Here is a 19,592-nt window from a genome sequence, read left to right as displayed (position 1 = left end):
CTCATAGTATGAAGTTAATTAATGAACTTTAAATAAAAAAATCCAAAGAGTTCCTGAAGCAAACAGGTGTTCTGTGCTGCTGCTGAGTTATGGGAATTCTGAAATACACTTTTTTCCTCATCTAGACTCCATTTAAACTATGGTTTGTGTAGATGTTTTGTGCTGTAATTTGCATGTTGGATGTTGAGCTCCTTTAAGCATCATAAATAGAACCAAATCTTTTTGCATGCATGAGATGTTTTGGAGACAGAGACATGATTCTGATCTCCTGTGTTCCTGAAATTCAGTGTTAATTCTAGTAGTTGTAATTTATTTTTAGATCTGAGAAGCCTGAGTGTGGTATGTAATGTTTCAGTCTGTGCATGCAAGGTGTTTAATGTATATCTTAGATATTTGGTCTCATTTGTTTATTGGAGGGAGGAATTTACTTTTGTTGCAAAACAATGATTTGGACAGATGCAATCATTGAATAATAAAATATAAGTTTATTATTAATTGCAGACATGTAAGTCATGGTTTAGGGTACATAATGGTAAGTGTTTGGAAGTTCATTCTTAAGCTTAAATATTTTCCTCAGAACAGCAATGGGTGATTCTGCCATCTAAAACTCTTACTTGCTCTTAAAGGGTACTTACAGTAACTGAACCTTGAAGTTTAGGATTTTTTTCTCCATGAACAGGTAGATGGAAGGTTATGCTGAAGCAAGGCAGGTATAATCTTTTGCAAGATTGGTGAAGCTGGCTGAAAGATATATTTACGTGTAGTTTGTCAGTGTGTGTCTTTGTCCTTGATCTGAATCAGTTGCGATGCTGAGAAAAAATGGATTATAAACATGCTCTTATTTCAGTAAAACATCACCAAACACCATCGCATCTTTAAAATGTTGATGACATTTGAGGTCCTACCAGTAAGTTTTGATTGCTATTGCTTCGTTGCTCTTTTTTGGGTTTTTTTGACCCTGAAAAAGAGATTGAATGTAGATAAAAGACAGATATGACTCATCTACAAATACACACAAGACAAAAATTCTTACTTGGTTGAAACAGCTCTGGGATAAATATCATGGCTTTAATTTCTCCTTCTCGACAAATATGGATACAATATTCTAATAAAACCTGTGAAAATGGGAGTTGTGAATAATTGCTAAGGAAAAAAAATAGAAAATTGTGGGCTCTTTCCTCTTTCAGTTTTATGTGTAATTCTCTCCAACAACTCCCCTGCCTCTGGGCTTATCCCAGACTCTCCAAATAACTTCGCATTTCTAAGACCTCTGCTTCAGTTTTCCATTATGTCATATCTTTTCCACAATGAAACAGGGGAAACGGGAAAAGGAACCATAAGTGTGTATCATCATAAAATATGATGGAAAATCTGCTTGATATGTAAGTTGTGTAAAAGTAAAATTAAGGATAAAAGGAAGCAGAGCTGCTTCAGTTTTTCAGCTTTTTATATGTTCAAATGCAAAAATATAAGCAAAGATACTTATTTAACTTAACATGGAAATGCAATGGACCACTTGCATTTAGGCTTTCTAATGAAAAGATAGGTGGCTTTTGGTTACTACTTGATAAATTATTACATGAAATACTTAACTTGATGTCCTGATTCAGTTTAGTGCTCGTTACTATCCTGCTCCCTACTCTTTCATAAGCAAATAGGGATTTGCATATTTATTTTATTGTCTAGTGTGAAGTAGGAAATATGAGCTACATGGTATGGAGCCTGACCCTTATCAGTCTTTCTAAGGGATGCAGGTAGCAAATGGAACACCGTTTAGTGATTTAGCTTTGCCATGCTGTGTAGTCCTTGGATTTTGATGTGGAAGTGCAATCAAGTGACACTGTTACATAGGGTAAGGTTGCAGAGTAAGTCAGTCTCCATGCTAATTGCAGCTTTCATTAGCTTGCTGCCCCTTCAAGGGTAGCGAGGGGAATTTGGGGTCATGTTACATGTATTTGTTTCTTATGGGTAAGTCATTTCTGTGCATGCTAATAAATAAGTTGTATTTTTTATCTGTGCTGCAAATCAGAATAAATTGGTCTGTGCTGAGCCCTCCTCTGCTGCAGCTCATCTGGTGTCAGTGCTTAAGCTAGCTGGTCTGAAGCTGGCCCAGGGACCATTAGTACCCTGCAACCAAAGTGCTGTCTGCTGAAAGCAGCAGGAACTGCTGTGGTGTCTCTGCAGCTGCTGTTGCACCACCAACGCAGCTGGGGAAGGGAAAGCTGACAGACCTGGCAGACCAGCACCCAGGGCTCATGGCTTCTCTGCTGGGGGTCGCAGCTGGGAGAGATTGGGGGGGCTGCTTTTTCAAACCCATCTCCTGGGCTGCCTGTGCATGGGGACCAGAGCTCCTCCAGTGCTTCTGGCTGTCTCCCACCTGAGGAGCAGGTGGCTGGTACTTCTGGGAGGATGGAATAGGCTGGCATTGTGGTGACTTCTGGAGGAAGTCAGGTTTTTTTGAACAGGGATCTGAATTTGATAATGAACCTTTTGGTGATTTAAAATGAGTTCTTTATCAGGTTGCCCTGAGAGGTGGTGAATGCCCCATCCCTGGAGACATTCAGGGCCAGGCTGGACAGGGCTCTGAGCAACCTGATCTAGTTGAAGATGCCCCTGCTTATGGCACAGGGCCTGGACTAGGTAAGCTTTGAAGGTCTCATCCAACCCAAACTGTTCTATGACTCTAATTGAACAAAGTCTCCTTTTAATGTAGCACGAATATGTTAAAAAATGAGAAAAAAAAATGCTGGAAGCCACAGAATGTATTTATTCATTGTTTTTAGTGTGGATAACAAATCATAGCCCTGCCTATTTCTGACATGAACTGTGACTGCTGAGCAGGCTATACTCAAGTAAACATTTTTGTCTTTAAGTGTTTTATTATGGGGGGAGGGGGCAGGGAAGCCCCATGACTCTGGGGGAACTTGGAGTGCTTGCAGAGCTGCCATTGTTTTGCTCTCTTGTAGTACCAGAGTCTTTATTGAACCATTCACTTTCAGAGTAGCTGAAGGTTTAACTTTGTAACTTTCAATTAAGTTGCTTAGTTGTTTACTATTGTACCCTGCTCACCCACTCTTATTGCTAAACAAACATCTTTTAACAATAAAATAGAAAAGTGAAAATTTCAGAGTATTAAAATTTTCATCTCTGCTCTCCTGGAAAAGACAGAACAATTAGAGATTTGATAAGGCAAAATATCATTATAGAAAATAAAAAGATGCCTCAGCTTGCAAGTGGGAGCCCCATACATTCACAGCAGTGCTTTTTCAGAGAGCATAGGGCAGATAATTAATTGTATCCCAGCAGAGTCCTCTGGCCAAGATGTTGTTGAATGGTCACAAGGTGCTTACAAGTCAGGCAATGCTCTGGGAATGGGCTGGCTGCTCAGTTTCTGTTAGTTGCTGTCTCCTTGACAAGAGTGCCTTGGGAATTGGATGGTTACATACTTGTTATTAGACCTGCAGTTCTTCTCTCAGCCTCTGGAAGAGTTTTCAGCTTTGAATTACAAAGTGAACTGAAAGGAATTTTCAGACGTTTATTATGATGTCAAGTCACTATAGCCATAAACTCCAGATTTTCTTTAGTATTATGAAAAAGAGAAGAGAGTCAATGTTCAATTTTAACACAGTCAGGATCTGATTTACGTCAGTCTTATTGTGGTCTGAAGCTTTACACATTCAGGTTGTGAAAACTCCATATACCCTTCCTTTGTGTGCCTTTGTGTACAGTATGCAAAGGTACACGTGCACAGGTAAGGACCTATGTGTAATTTTTGATGGAAAAAGTATGACACTACTATTGGAAAGATTTGCTGTAATTCAATATGTGCTTTAAAAATCCTACCTTTCTGAGCTTGTTAATTGTTTACTGAGAAGACTACTGGCTTACAGGGAAGTAGTTCATTGATTATGCATGTTTTGCATCTCTTCATAAAAATCAACCATCTCATTCTGTGATACTGTGGTCACTAAATTTGGGAATTTGAAGTCTTAATATAGGTGACTTTTTTTGACTGGTTTCTTAAGGAAATTAAGGTTATGCAGTTATGCTTTCTCTGTGGTCCGATATGTCTATCATATTCTCCTTTTTAGTTTTTTTAACCTGAGTCAGCTGAATTTGAGAGAAGTAGCAGATCTTCAAGTATTGTACAAACGGATAGTGAGATGGAAAAGAGAGAGACTGTTAGTTCACACAGTGAAAAAAATAAAATTGCGCTGTGACAAAATCTCTGATTATTAAAGTAATCACACAAAGGAATGCTTAAACACCGCAACCATGGGGAAGACGATTGGTGAACCAGCCTCCCTTCTATGCCTCGGGTAATCCCATCCAGAAAACACAAATCTCTAAAAGAATCAAGTTCTGTTAGTTTCTTAGAATATTTTTATTTTTGTAAACTTGAAATTAAATTCTACTTGTATTTTTTCGCTGATAACTGAGTAGCTTATTTTTACTTTGTGCTGTTCTTAGAAAAGGTGAATTATCCACACTCTACATATGTGCCAGTGGCAGAAGGAATCTTATCCATTGCCATGTTGTATAAATGCACTGTTTCCCGCATTCAGTAATTTGTTGTGCATGATATGGGTTTTTTAGGGGGTAGATTTTCCCATCAGTGTTTATTGTTGAAATAATAATATTGCTGAAAACCTTCATTTTTTTTTTAAATAAGCATATTGGTTTTCCTGGTTGAATAGATACACCATGTATGATCAAAAGTCAAAAAGCAAATAATAGAAAGAAATATTAATTTTTAGTCTTTTATTTTTAAGTGTCATTTTTTTCTAGGCCTGAATGCCTACTTAGGACTGCCTTGGGTGTGCATTAAACCTGCAGTTTGTAACGTTATATGTTGGTTGTGCATTGTCTGATTTAGATAGAAAGCTTGAATTATTATAGCCATAAAGCTATTCTTGAATATAGGACTTTCAAAATATTGCAGCCTTCCAGCAGATATTAATAATTTACATTTTCCGGTACAAATAGTTTTATTGACTCTATTCTTCAGGGAGAAAGATGTAGTTAAACATATTTTTGCTGATTTTGGCTTCACTTGAGGCCAAGCCTTGAATGAAGTCATGATTCAGCTCTTGTGTCATGGAGCTATATTCATGTCAATGGTGGCAACTGAATGTTGGCTCCGGCTGACCAAAATTGTTTTTGTTTATAGAGGTCTGTTTTATACACTCTTCCTCAAATATTTCTGCTAAAGAAAATAATAGGTTTTCTGGTAATTTTGAGCTGCTGTTTATTTTCTACCATTTTCTTTCAGTTTCCTAGTATAAAGAGGCCAGAGAGTAACCTATTCGAGAAGTGTTTTGGGCTATCCGAGGTGCTATCTATAACCAAGGTGCTGCCAGTAGTTATGCTAAATATATGTTTGGTGTCTTAAAAATGTACCTGTGAAGGTATTGCAGAATTGAGTTATTTATGTTCTTTCTAATTTTAACATTTATTACAAAGATTAAAACAAGATGTTATAGCAGGTTTTTATGGTTTTGGTGTTTAAAAAAAGAGAAAAGAAAAAAAATAAAAAGCCCATCAACCCCAATCTTTTGATTCATTGCTTATAAGTTATCAGAGGCAAAGAACCAAGCTCATACTGTAAGTTTTAAATTACTTGTTATTGAAGTTGGAAGAACATGATCTGACCATTGTAGTATCACGGGCTCCACACCAGTTTCCATGTTCTTCCTCACTGGAAACACGGGGACTCCCGGAGCTCCCAGAGCTGTGTCAGTGCTTGCACAGGCACAGGAGATATTCCTGCAGCTGTGCCTTTTCTTGGGTGGATGTAACAAGACAAAGGCAGCGGGTTGGGCAAAGTCATCTGCCAAGCTGGAATTCGAATACTGAATTAAGGAAAGTTGAAACAGCCTAGGGAACGTGCTGAGCAGCCTATTGTGTAACACTGCAGCAATACTGAAACGGAAATGGCTGCTGCCTGTGCGCAGGATTTGGTGCATAATAAGCTAAGGCCATTTTTCCATGCTACCTATGTGATGAATTCTTATTAACAATATTTGTTAAGGTATATTAAACATGTATACATAATTAAACTTTACCAGTGTGTGACAGAAGGAAACCTGTGTTAGACTAACAAGATTTGCAGAGCTAAGCAATGAATAATTGGCAAATAGCATTATTTTTGCAATCGTATGACCCTTTACTGTGTATTTATTTTGATATCCAAAGCAATGTATATTTACAATTCAGAGTTGCCTGTTGACGCTAAGAATACACTTCACAGGGTTACTGCAAATGGTGTAAGTGTATTAGGGCAGCATTCTGCTTCACAAATTAGTTCTGCTGAGAATCTGGGTGTATTCATACAGCTGATCTGCTTCTGCTGATCATACTGGCTTGTTCAAAGTGAGCTGAGCTAAAGCAAATCCTTAGCTATGTGTTCAGATACACAGCATAGATGTGTATCCCTGCTGCATGGGAACATTCAGCTTCAAGGACACCTGTGGGTATTTTATATCTGCTTTGTTTACCTTCTCCTTTATAGCTGCCATCCAGTTATCATGAGAGGACATGGCTTTGCTATTTCATTTATATTTCTTTTAAACAGTGAAGCAAACTTGCAACTTGCTGGTTTTGGATGACAGTCCAACTAATGTAGGAAAAGGAGGGGTTGTAGTTGGTTTCGGTTTTTGTTTGTTTGTTTTTCTCTCCAGTTTTATTCCACTGTGCTGTTATTCAGTCCTTACTGTCATTCTCAAAAACTAATTTAGTCAAATTTTCATGTGCTCAGGCACATGTTTGATATTTGAGAGAAGTCTCCACTAAAAATTTCAAGCTGTTTCCTTTAAATTTATTGGGAGTGAGAGTGTTTTCAAACACTGTAGTTGCAAGGTTTTTTTAAATTGTTATTATTTTTTAACACAGATAAAACAGTTTGTCACTTTTCATTTTTAAAATATTTTTTGCCAAGTTTAAATATACGTGAAGGTATGTATGAAATTTGCAAAGGAGGTGAGAGAAAGTGAGCAAAAAGTGAGAGAATAAGAACAAGCTCTTCATGTTCCCCTTTCTAAAAGAACATATTTAGAGGTCAGAATAACCAGCATAATTGATTCCTGCCAGAGGCAGTATGAATTTATATCTTTACCCTTAGCTTGACTTTTAGCCTATATTTATTTAGCCATTTAAATTGTTGTAACAATTTCTTTTGACCATCCCCTTGGCAATCTCACTGTTCACACTTAACACTTCGCTTCCTCTGCATTTGAAGTCATAATGGCTGGAAATCTTTTTGAAAGAAAGCATGTAGGCTACAACTAAATACTATGTCACTCTAATTCCAAGTGTTAAAATTTTGACAATTAAAGCAAACCTTGTGTAGTATAAGGTATATTTCCTCATAGGGAAGTTCTGGCTAAATATTTAAATTGTAATCTTGACATTATGTTAGCTGTGGTATGCAAACCTAAAATGTTTTAAGGATGTGATTAAAGGTGTTGAGAGAGCAGAGTTGATTTTAAGGTGACCAGAAGATAAATTAAAGCAATCTAATTGTCTTTTATTGAAGGGGGGATCAATGTTCAGAAAAATTATTATGAAAATGAACAGGCCAAGCTATCATTCCCCCAGAGATCCTGTTATTTAATACATCTGCTTTGTTTTTTTCAAACATTTCCTTTTAAAGTGTCTGACAATTGATCAGAATCCTATTGTGTTTGAAGGTAAGGAAAATTACAGTGCCAGTAGAGCTCATTTACTGATGCAGAGGTCAAGTAGGGAGGAGTACGTGTTCCCTAGCAGTGTCGAGATGGCTGTAAAACGCTCTGTCTTCCAATGACTCTTTTTGAGCAGAAATACCATTTTTTAATGTAGTAAGGATAGGCTGTGGTCATTGAAGACCTCGGGTCTTTTACTTCTGAGTAAGGTGTCAGGACTAGTCCCTAAGTCATGTTCGCTTTATGAAATAAAAAGCAAGGAAATTAGTTTAGATGCTTCAAAGTGTTTTAATCCCCTGTGTCTGGGTAGTTACCTTCAGTGTGGCACCACAGCTCAGCTGTTTGCTGTGGAAGCTCGCTGTGCTCCACAGTCACAGCCCAGTGAAGGCTGGCATTCCTGAAGGCTGGCACATAAACCTTCCTTTTCAAGAACAGAGCATAGGTCACTCTTCGTCTTAGAACATTTTTCTTGTAAAGATCTGGTGCTGGATGAGTTTCCTGTAATTTACACAGTAGTTTAACAGCTGAGGAGCTCACTGGGATGCTGGAAAGCTAAATCTGTTGTTCAGTAATTGGTGCCTCTAAGCTATAGCCTAGTGGAGAGCACCCTATTCCTTTGCTTAGGTGGAGACTGTTTCACTGTACAGAAAATAGTGCCAAGATTCATAGTTCGGAGAAAGTGTGCACAGGTAGCATGCCAGGTGCTGTACTATATTAATCAGCCTTCAGGTATATAAACAGTCACTCATGGGCTCGGGCCTGGCCCAGTCTTTCCATCCCTTTTCCTTCTCAGCATGCTCTGCACTCATATTCTATTTTCCTTTTGCTCTTAGACATCTTGCTTGGAAGAACACCAAGTTTCAGGCTCCCAGGGAGACCTGGACATGAAGTTACTCAGGCATTTCAAATCTCTTAACTTCTGTGTATGTGCAGAATTGGCCTTTATGCTAGGGGAACTTTGAAGTGAGAAAGGGAGACCCTGAAAAAGCTCAGATGCCTTTAAAGAAGGCAGTTTGGTGACAGATGGGCAGAGCCTTCTAGGAAAGGGGGTTTCATTTGAGAACCACTCAAAGACAAGAGCATTGGAGTCATTTAAAAGTTACTGGTTTCTCAACTGACAGCAGCTGTTTCTCAGTCAACACACAGCAATGAACCACTTGTATGTCCCTGTGCCTTTGCAGGGTGTGGACTGAGCAGGGGTCACTGCCACTGGTGGTGGCCATACTGTGTCGTACGGCAACATGGACCTGTTAGGATGGCACGTCACACGCCCTGCTTTTGTTTTCTTACCCGCGGGAATGTGGCACCAGTTCCCAGAGCAGACTCAAGATGGCTGTATCAGGGACCAGTGTTTCCTGCATGTTGCTCTCAAGAGTTGGATACCTTTTAATGGAAATCCATGTCTTGTTCTGGGAATCGTTAACTCAGAATTGGGAAGAATCTGAATATTAATTGAGTGCAGAAGTGTTTTCAGACGTAAGCATTTTTTTTCTCACTTTCTCTTCCTCGTTCTGGCTGATGAACACTTGAGTTACCTCATTGAAAGTGGAATAGTGTCAACAAGAGGCTGTGCTGCTTTATGGGCTTCCCCAGAAGCAGCTGTTAAGGGTTGTCCAGCTGTGAGATTTGAGAGTGTAGGCAGTAACAAGCCATGTGCTCTCTGGCAACTGCAGCAGTCAGACAGACCCCTTAGCTTTGGGATGAGTAACGCACTGCTGCACTTCCATGCAATGAAGATGATTAAGGGAGTGGAGCACCTCCCTTATGAGGAAAGGCTGAGGGAGCTGCGTCTCTTTAGTTTTGAGGAGACTGAGGGGTGACCTTACTAATGTTTATAAATAAAGGGTGCGTGTCACGAGGCTCTTCTCAGTGACAACCAATGGTAAGACAAGGGGTAATGGGTTCAAACTGGAACACAAAAGATTCCACTTAAATATGAGAAGAAACTTCTTCTCAGTGAGGGTGACAGAGCACTGGAACAGGCTGCCCAGGGGGGTTGTGGAGTCTCCTACTCTGGAGACATTCAAAACCAGCCTGGACACATTCCTGTGTACCCTCATCTGGGTGTTCCTGCTCCGGCAGGGGGATTGGACTAGATGATCTTTTGAGGTCCCTTCCAATCCCTAACATTCTGTGATTCTGTCTCTATCACTGTTCCCTTCAAGCACACACCCCCAAATACAAAGGCATTTCCAAATTCCGCACACAATCAGCAAATGGATAGCACCACGTCCCTTGCATTATCATCACTGTTGACAATTGTAATGGAAATGCCACTATAAACAGCAAGAAGATCTCAGTGACCTCTCTTCAGCTATTCCCCCTTAGTGGGGAGTACCCGTATGTTTGGAGTACTATCTAGTACAGCATGCTGCTAGACACTGGTGCATTTCTGAATTGTGTACTGTCCAGAATATCATAAAAACTGAAACTGCTGTGATCCTGAAGGGTCTGTGGCTGTACTTTCGGGAGATGTGTTTTGTCATATTTTTTTTTTCCACCAATAAACTAATATGAAACTTGTTGCCTCAGGAGAGCATGTCAAATGAATTGATAAGAGGCTGTGCACTACCATATAGCGACATTTCAGCCTTGTGCTTAGGGGAAATTGACTGCAAGGATGAGGAAGCAGAGCCACGTATCTGCAGTGGTTGTTGCTGGATTTCTTATTCCATTGGTTTCTGCTGAAGCGTTAAATACCGACCACTGCTGGAGACAGAATATTGAACGTGGTGTAGTTGTGTACGTGCTTCTCAGAGCTTCTGCTTCCAAAGAGCTGAATGAACTACCTTATTACAAAACTTCTGTTCTGGTCCTTGTAATTAAATAATATAATAAAAATGTTTCATAATTTATCCATAAGTTCTAGTTTTTACTTACAAAGACAAGTTTAAACCTGCTCATAATTCCCTGCTGCTGTGCTTAGGAGCTGGCAGACAACGTAAAATGCTTTGTCACCAAAGCAAAACAAGTGATTAGAACTAAATTTCTGTTGCACTGGAATGAAACCATTGTATTCTTACTACCTCCATTCCAGGATTTCCTATAGACAGACTTCAGTGTTTGCTGAACTATGATTTGAAATAGGCCTTTTTTTTAGCTCTCAGCTTCATGTTATTTATCCTGTTCTAGCTTCATATCAGGCTAGAAGTTGGTTGCAAACCTCTTCATACTGTCACGTTGTTCTTTCCAGGAAGCAAACTGGTGTTGGGGCTTGAAGGGATCTACAGGATGTCTAGGAGATATTGAAGCTACTTGGTACTAGACCAACTGTGAGCAAGATACCAGAGGATCTACTCAAGTGCTGTGCTTACAGGGTCAGAACATAGCAGCTACATCACTGAGACTACCTCTGTGTCAGTTTAACAGATAAAAAAGTGCAGGCTAAGGACAGCATTCTCTGTTTTCTGCTGCAAAGTGGTAGGGAATGGTTCTTGTCCACTGTGGCTAAGCTGTCAGCCCTCTGCGAAAACCCAGGTGCCCCCATTCAGTCTGCCTGCTATGAACAGTTCTGGCACCTGTGTTTTCCAGGAGAGTGTGAGGTGGCCTGGGCCAAAACTTTGAAATGTGCTAATTGTTAAACAGTATGGCCAGTACTGGAGTCTCTGCCTCAACTGGGTCTTACTAGTAGCTGTTTAGCCCAGCATATGTTAGCTTCCTGATGGATTTATTTTTTTTTAAACATGCAACCAAACGGTGGTTAGAAGGGGGCTCTGGAGATTATCTAGTCCAGCTTCTGGGTGGAGCACAATGCAGCTGATTTGGAATTAATGAGTCCTAAAGGTAGCTGTAGGGATTCAAAAGGTTCTGTTTCAGAGATTAATGTGTTTTTTGTGTTTTTGTTTGTTTGTTTGTTTTGTTTCGTTCTCCTTGCTTTCAGTGGGATTTGGTAGAACCCTGTCGTAGGTCCGTAGCACTAGGTTGTGTGTCCTAGTCAGTCAGCCTAGCATGTCAGCAATCCTAGAGAAACTTTTTGCGTGGGTAAGTATCAGCAGCGCTTGCCTCTGCAGTGCTGCAGGCTGCATGGTGGCAGCTGTGTGTCCTCTGAGCAAGCTCCAGCTGTCCTTGGTCTCTCCTCAATTAGTTAAGGGTACACTTTCTCATTAATCACATGCAATTCATGTTATATTTCTACCTCTGATGCTAAATTTCTGCTTGAATACTTTGCTTTATAATCTACTCAACCCCAGGAGCATATTGGGCATCTAATTTCTTAATGTGGGAAGGAGAGAGTTTGGGAAGCAATTGGTGTCTCTGGCTGGAGTGGAGAGTTTCTGAATTTGAGGCATTTATTGAGCACTAAATTCGTATATGGTCTTTGTGACTTCGTTGTCTTTTATCTGTCTGTAATATTGGAATTACTAGATGGATTTCTTATAGGGGTGATGTGAACACTGATTAGGTCACATATATTTGGCAATGGGAACTGTAGTGTTCAGAGTGGTTTCTTCTTATTTAATTTCATCCCTGATTATGAACATTTCTTCCTCCTGTCGCAGCCAAGGGAGGGTGTTTGAAAAGAAACTCCCATTTTTTTCCTTGTGGGAAATTTCACAACATAACCTAGAAATCAGGGATGCTATTGACATCAAAATAGGAAAAATACTTCCTGGAACCAAGGTGTTACACATTATTCTAGCAAAATAACCATCTCCGTACAATGTCAAGTTAGAGTATGACTTTGCTGGTTTTTTCAGTTCTTGTGTCCTCACTGTTTTCTGATTAATTATATCCTATTTCATACTAAATGGTTATTCAAGACCAGAAGTGGCAACTTATTGATACTTCTAATTAAAAATGTCTTTGGATATTATGACTGAATATTCTGCAGTTGGATGTTTCAGTGCCTTGTTGTCTCTGTTCCTGTTACAGGTGCATGTGACAGCATTGCAGTGATGAGTGGAATTTTGAAGAGGAAATTTGAAGAAGTTGATGGCTCCTCACCTTGTTCCTCTGTGAGGGAGTCAGATGATGACATTTCTAGCAGTGAAAGTGCTGACAGTGGTGATAGTGTTAATCCATCCACTTCTAATCATTTTACTCGTAAGTACTAAAGTTGTGTATCTAAATAATTCTTTCTGTTGCTCAAAATGAATTTTGTGGTTAGATAAATATGATGCTTTTAAATTGAACAGGGGATAAAATGGACTTTTTGTGGTATTCAGTTTGTGACGTGCTCAAAACAACTTAGCAAACTTGCACACTTTTGTCTCCTTGTTAACTATATAAAGCTATTTGTCATTGTAAAAATTTGAAGTCACTTGGAAGCCCCTGCCTATTGCTGTTTGAATTATGTAGCTGTTTGTAGTTAACACTGGGAATTGTGCTTGAGGTATTTTAAACAGGTACTGTAGAGAAGTGTTTTAGGTAAATTTGTTTATTTTCCTCAGATAAGTGTAGTGTAGCTGTCAGCTGTCTGCAGTATTGTATTGTGAGAGTTCTTCTCCAAAGAAAATAATACGCTTTCTTTTATTTGGAATTGAGGAACATGGTGTATAGCCACATTAATACAATAGCTTCTATTCTTCATGTAGGGGACGGTATCTCTGTACCAGGCAATGGTTTCCTGTGCAGATAAGAATTTGTTTTTAAGTTAGTAAAGCTAGGTATATTATGTGCAGCATATATATGTAGGAAGAATGAATTTATGTCTTATATTTGCAGTTTATGGTATTTGTTTTAGGTGGTTTTATAGTTTTAATAGTGAACATCATGTTTTAAAAAGCAGTGGTTTGCCGCCTTCAACTCTGCTGCACATAGATCTCCCCACTGGAGTCAGTGGCTGTAAAGCTGTTTTCTTAAGACTATGGGCTAAGGAGTAGGTGATCTTTATAACAGTGTGGTTTAGACTGTGCCTAGAAATCATGTTTGTAGCATGCGAAATGAATGTTCGTATAATGGATTTATTTGCCAAATGCTGCTGTGCAGTTTGAATTAGGATTTGGATGTGAGGGTCCAGATCATCTTGGCTCTAGTATGGAACCCTCCGTTACGCAGGCACAACTTTTCAAATGTGTTTACATGTGACAGTCTTGATGTGGTGTATCATATTTATGATGCAGTACTATTTTATTGAAATGCCACAAAGGAGTAAGTGACCTGGTAAATGTCTTTAGTACTATTAAGAAATAGCTTGGTGGCAATGTGATCTTTTAACTTCTGCAGCTGTTTAAGGACCTAGAAAGATGCAGCAGCCTAAATTCCAAGAAATCAATACAGAATCATCCCAGTATTATATGAGGCTAGTTTGGGAAGAAAAGAATTGAACAGGTGGCCTTGGTGCTACATTTGAATAGGCAAATCTCAAGGTCCTCAAGGAGAAGACTTCCAGAGACAGTTTTCTGTGCCACTGAAATGCAGCGTATAACATTCTGCTTTGCTCTTACTGTAATGCAGCGTACTTGCAGGAGCTTGATAAAGGTGATACTTTTTTATTGGTAAGAAAATAGAGGATGTCGATGCTCAGATGAAGTGTAGAATAGAAAGGGAGTTTGATCCCTACCTAATTATTTGCATCTTGCATCCAGATTCTCTTCCAGCATGCACCATTATTTTGTAACTTTACCAAGGACACTCCATGTTGCACATGATAGGGAAGTCAGATTTGTTAATTTATTGTTAAAATGCTGCAAGTGAGATTTTCCACCTTCTTCTTCTTTCTTAATATTAAAGCATCCCAGTTACTTATATGTGTACACAATCAGCATCTACCAATTGAGCAGTGTTAGAAAAATCACTAGTTAGCCTTAAGCACATCTGCTATATATAAGAGCTACTGCACTAAAAAGGTGAGTCTCAGTGATGATGTATGATAAGAAAAGTTAATATGTGTTTGCAATAAAAATTAATCATGTTGATATTTAAAATGAAATGAGTAAAGATACTTGACAAACACTGAAAGATGTTTCTAACTTGATAACCGACTAGCTCTAGAAAAAACAGGGGTTTTTGAGATTGGATTTTTATTTTGTTATATCCTCACATTTTTTTTGAGTCTGTGTGCACTGATTCCAGAAAGCATGTTTTAAATAGGCAACTGGTGAATTTTTTATATGCACAGGATTTGTTTTTATTTTGGTTTGTATCAGTTGGTTGACATCACTTGTGTGTGTGATGTTGGATGCTCTTTGGGGCAGGAGCACTTTTCAATGTATGTACTTCATTTTTTGTTTTTAACTTCTATTTTTATTTACCTATTATTTGAAAAAAGCGTATTTTCAGTTTTAGGAGGTGTTAAAAATGAATTGATCCTACTGAGGTTCTCAGCCCTGTCTTGTCAAAGCAGAATACATGGAAACTGTCAGTGTTCGTATCTCGTGAGTACAGGTGACTTACAGAGCTACTAAGTGACGCTCACTGGAAAACTACATGCAGATGTGTTGTACAATAATGAAACTGTTAACAGTGTACATTGAAAGGTGCTTTGTTCATTTTTTAAACACATTAATCTCCCAAAATAAAAGATGGAAGCTTTCCTATGTTGAATATTTGAATCTGCACTTTTAAGTGCCTATGGAAAGGAAGAGTTCTGTGAGACTTTTTCAGTAAACAGAGTGAAAAGAGCCAGTGCAGAAAAAAAGCTGGCTAGATTCTTTGCTTGTGTTAAATGCGTGAGTACCTCGTTGATGATGGAGGATATCTTTCTAAACCATTTCCTGGCACATTTTACCATTTCTAGTTTGTGAGACACTGTCAGATCTTGTGTAGTGTCTTCCTTCTGGTCTGTTTTCATATAAGTAAATCTGAAGTTCAGTATAAACTCTCTTTTATTGACTGGAAATGTGCAGGTCGTGGGTGACCTGTAGTCACCACTGAGATCTGTATGTTAGCTCTTTAACTGAGCTTTTGAAAAAGCCTAACGTGGCCCTCTAAGTCTCTCCAATTGACTTGACAAAGATTTTTTTAATCACTTGTAGCTACAGCTCTTTCAGTGCTTCAGCAAGCAGGCAGTTTGCATATAAATCTATCTAGAATAGCTGATGCATCTCAGTATTTACACAACCCTTGAAACAATACGTATTGGGTCTGATAAACAAGAATCTTTCAGCTGTCCTGCTCCATTAGCTTAAGGTCAGTTTAACCTGCCAGCTAATGAGGCACAGAGCTGCTGTGGATCATTCAGGTGCAGCAGAACCACCAGAAGACAAATTTGATCTCAGCAATTAACCCTGTAGCATGATGGCAGAAAATACATGATTGAGATGTCCCTGAGGGCTCTCCGTTGTGACTACTACACAGGGATAAGTACAGAATTTCTGTAACAATATATTCATTTAAATCAAGACAGCAACAAAAATCCCAAATAAATCCCTAACCTACATTACAGGTGTCTTCTTCTGAGTCAGGAAATGAAATTACAGTCTGTAAAGCATAAGCAAATGCTACCAGGTTCATAACAAAAAAATAAATAAAGGTAGTATTTGGTCAGGTATGTGTGTATATAGATCTGCACATATTTCATTCTCTCATTAAATGGTGATGGAGTATCTTCATTACCACTGGCAGATATAATACCTGCCATCTTTTTTACTTACTTTTCTCAGTCTATTGAGGTCATTTCCGTTTGATTCAGCAGGCTGTTAGTCACACTACAGATGTACCTCAATAGATGCTAAAGCATATTACTAAATAGTCCACTTACCTGTCCCATTTCACAGCCCCTCTTCCATATCAGAAAGAGAGATGCTCATCCTCAAGTAGCAGTCCAAGCATGCATATGCCATATCAGTCAGGACTAAGAGTATTTATTATATTTTTCTGTAGAGGTTCATGGCATACAGGGTAGGAGGACACCCAATGCCGTTTCAGCTCCTTTAAAGGGCCCCAGGGAGCTAGGGCACCCCGCTGCCGTGTTTCGTCGGCTCCACAGCAAGCTGTCTTTGGAATTGCCCTTCAGGATGTCAGTACAGTGCCCTGACAGCTTCTGCATCTGTGTGCTGAGGGACACTGGGTTCTACACTCCAGCTCAGGTGTGGGAGATTCTTCCTGCCTTGCGGAGGTACCTGCCCCTAAATCCTTGATCTGTTTTTCTGATAAAGACAAATATCCAAGTTTAAGTTGCAGAATTGCATGCAATTGAAAGACCTGGGAAGACATCATTAAGTCCTGTCTCTTGAACTTCGGTGCTGGTAAAATCTCCCCATACCACGTGATCACAGATGCACGTTTTAAGAAACATACTTTGAGGAGCTGTGGCTTTCATCACAGTATCACAGTATGTTTGGGATTGGAAGGGACCTCAAAAGATCATCTAGTCCAATCCCCCTGCTGGAGCAGGAAAGCCTAGGTGAGGTTGCACAGGAACATGTCCAGGCAGGTTTTGAATGTCTCCAGAGAAGGAGACTCCACAACCTCCCTGGGCAGCCTGTTCCAGTGCTCTGTCACCCTCACTGAGAATTTTTTCTCAAATTTAAGTTGCTGTTTTAGCTTCAGTGTGGTTTAGCTGAAACTTTCAGATTAATGCCTTTATTGCAAAGGCTTCTCCACTTGCAAAGATAGATGAATCTCCAGCACCAGCTCATCTGATAAGGTGATCTTCACCAACTGGAGGTAGAACCATCACACAGTCTAGTTGCTATCTTCCATTGGTTGTCTGTGTCTTGCCATTGACATTATCACTGTCCAGCAAGGTTGTCCTGCAGACAGCTGTAATCAGGTCCTGTTGTTCTGCTAATTAAGGTGCTGTCTTTAAGAGTACTGGATGCCTTACGTGCATTATGAATGTGGCTGGTCAGTAAGGGTCTCTAAATGCTGCCACCATCTTTTTATTTTGTCGTTAAAGATAATGAGGAATGTTGGAATATTCTGGAGTCACTAACATACTGAGATTGCCTCATCTATGTGGCTGTGCAGAGCTTGGAAGAGGGTATCAAATCCTTTGAAATCTTCATGAAGGTCTAGCTTCTCTTAAAATATCTTTATGTGAAGGATGAAGTTTTATTTGGTGTGAGGTCAATAGCACAAGACATTGCATGAGCTTTGAGCTTAAGCTGTGTGTTAATTGCTGATTAATGGTAGAAATGTAAAGGAGTTAGAAGTGGTGATGCTGGTTTATTATGGGAAAACACTTAGAAGATGTAGGTAAATACAGACATTCTTTTTTTCATGCAATTATTTATATTGCCTGAAACCAGGCTTGGAATTTCCTTGTTAATGAGGAGCGCGTTCTTGTCATTATTTGTCAGTTTGCGTTATGAAATGCAAACAGGTTGAGAGATTCTCAGTTTTGATTTTCAAATCAGTCAGATCATCTGAGCAGTAAAAACTAAGAAATGCAAAGAAATTCAGTGTGATGTAGTGCAATATTTTCGTTCAAATACTTATACAGAATGACAGGGCAGAGTATGCCATGACAAGGTTTTACCTGCTGACTTTCATCTTGAATAATGACTATTGTAGAGAGAGATTTTTAAAAACGTAAAGAGGGGTGAGGAGGCAGGCTCCCCCTGGTTTTCAGAAGGTTTTGTGCAACTAATTCTATTTCTATAGTTTTGCAAAGTTCTCTCCTATAAATTAGTGCATTTCATGTACTCTACAAACAGAGAGACAGTGTTTACCTTACATGATATTTTTGTTGGCTTAGAGAACCAATTCTTTTTGTTGAAGGTGTTCATGACAAAAAAAGCGAAGTCAGGACAGATGAATGAGTAGTTGAATTTGTATCAAATGACTGTTCACAGACGTCACCCACAAGATGGGAAAAAGGATTGCCTGTAGTGTCCTAGGAGAATTCAGCAAATACAATTATTATGCACGGGTGTCCTGCAAGGATCCATGGTAGCGGCTTTCCTCATCACACTGTTTGAATCTGGGGCCAAGGTCAGGAATAATCATCTACGAAACAGCAGCTGGTATGTAGAGTAAATGGCGAGGCAGAGAGCAGTTAACCATCTCCACTTCTCCCTGCAGCCTGATTATGTTTGCTGAGGAAGTAAAATTAAAGCTTTCACTGAAATTTTAGCAGTAAAATTCCAGCTTTTAGCATGCATCCCAAGAATTTAACATTTCTGTGAGATTGTAGGCAAAACTCTGACAGGTTAAATGTTTAACAAAGTACAAATGAAAAACCTCTCCTATTCATGTCAAACGTGTCTGTGAGCTGGTATTTTTCAAAAACGGTTTTAAATGTGACATAAATAAATCTAGCATTAGGCAAGTATTCCCATTAAGCCTCTCCTGTGAGGTGAATTTAGCTGTGGCTTTACTAAAGAGGAAGGTACCCAAAGGATGGAGCAGTGAAATGCTGCTACAATAGGTGTTGCTGTTCCACAGCGTGGTCCCTGTCCTGTCCAATTTCCAATACTCAATTTACACCGGAGTATGCAGTTCTCTTCAACGTTTCCAGGTTCAAATGTATTTTAGAAAATACTTCCCTGTCCTCAAGTCCACGTGTTTCTTTGGGAGGGCATATTGTATGTCACAGCATTTCCTCTTAATGTGGATTTCTAGGCATGTAGGAAAAATGTTTCTTCATTAAGCATTTAAAATCTGTAAATTTAGAGTATGGAGACTCTTAGAAAAGCATCTTTTGGGAGGCAGTTTGGGGTAGAAAGAGAGATAGGAGACAGAAGTAGTTTCTGGAATATGACCTCTTCCCGGGTTTTTGTTTTCTATGAAAGGTGCGAAGTGAGCTGCTTTTGTAAGTGATGTTCTGACCTGGATTACCGTGATGGATTAGGCTTTGCTGTTCTGTGGTGTTAAACCTGATGAAACACCGTGTGGGAAAGTCACGGAGCAGGGGGAAAGTGGTGTTAATCCGTCTTGCCATAGTGGTTTATATGGCACTAAGAGTATGTAAAAAGCAGACAAATGTGTAGTGGAGTATAAGAAAAGCAGCATTTCCTCTTGTCTGAAATAGAGCCTTAGTCCAAAAGGCTGCTTCATACACATTTTTTCCATCGTTTTGAAGTT

At 39.3% G+C, this 19,592-nt stretch overlaps 1 protein-coding gene across 1 annotated transcript in view; it reads left to right on the top strand.

The window, feature by feature from the left end:
- CSRNP3 (cysteine and serine rich nuclear protein 3) overlaps positions 1-19,592 on the top strand; it is a gene marked incomplete at its 3' end in the record, with an annotated part of 84,249 nt that overhangs the window by 48,445 nt on the left and 16,212 nt on the right. The window contains exon 3 of the mRNA XM_080346542.1: positions 12,555-12,725. Within this exon, the coding sequence (XP_080202668.1) occupies positions 12,555-12,725 (171 nt within the window). The remainder of the gene's footprint in view (positions 1-12,554; positions 12,726-19,592) is intronic.

This window comes from Nesoenas mayeri, assembly GCF_963082525.1.
Source record: "Nesoenas mayeri genome assembly, chromosome: 6".
In the NCBI taxonomy this organism is placed as follows: Eukaryota; Metazoa; Chordata; class Aves; order Columbiformes; family Columbidae; genus Nesoenas; species Nesoenas mayeri.
This window is presented reverse-complemented; position numbering and strand designations above follow the sequence as displayed.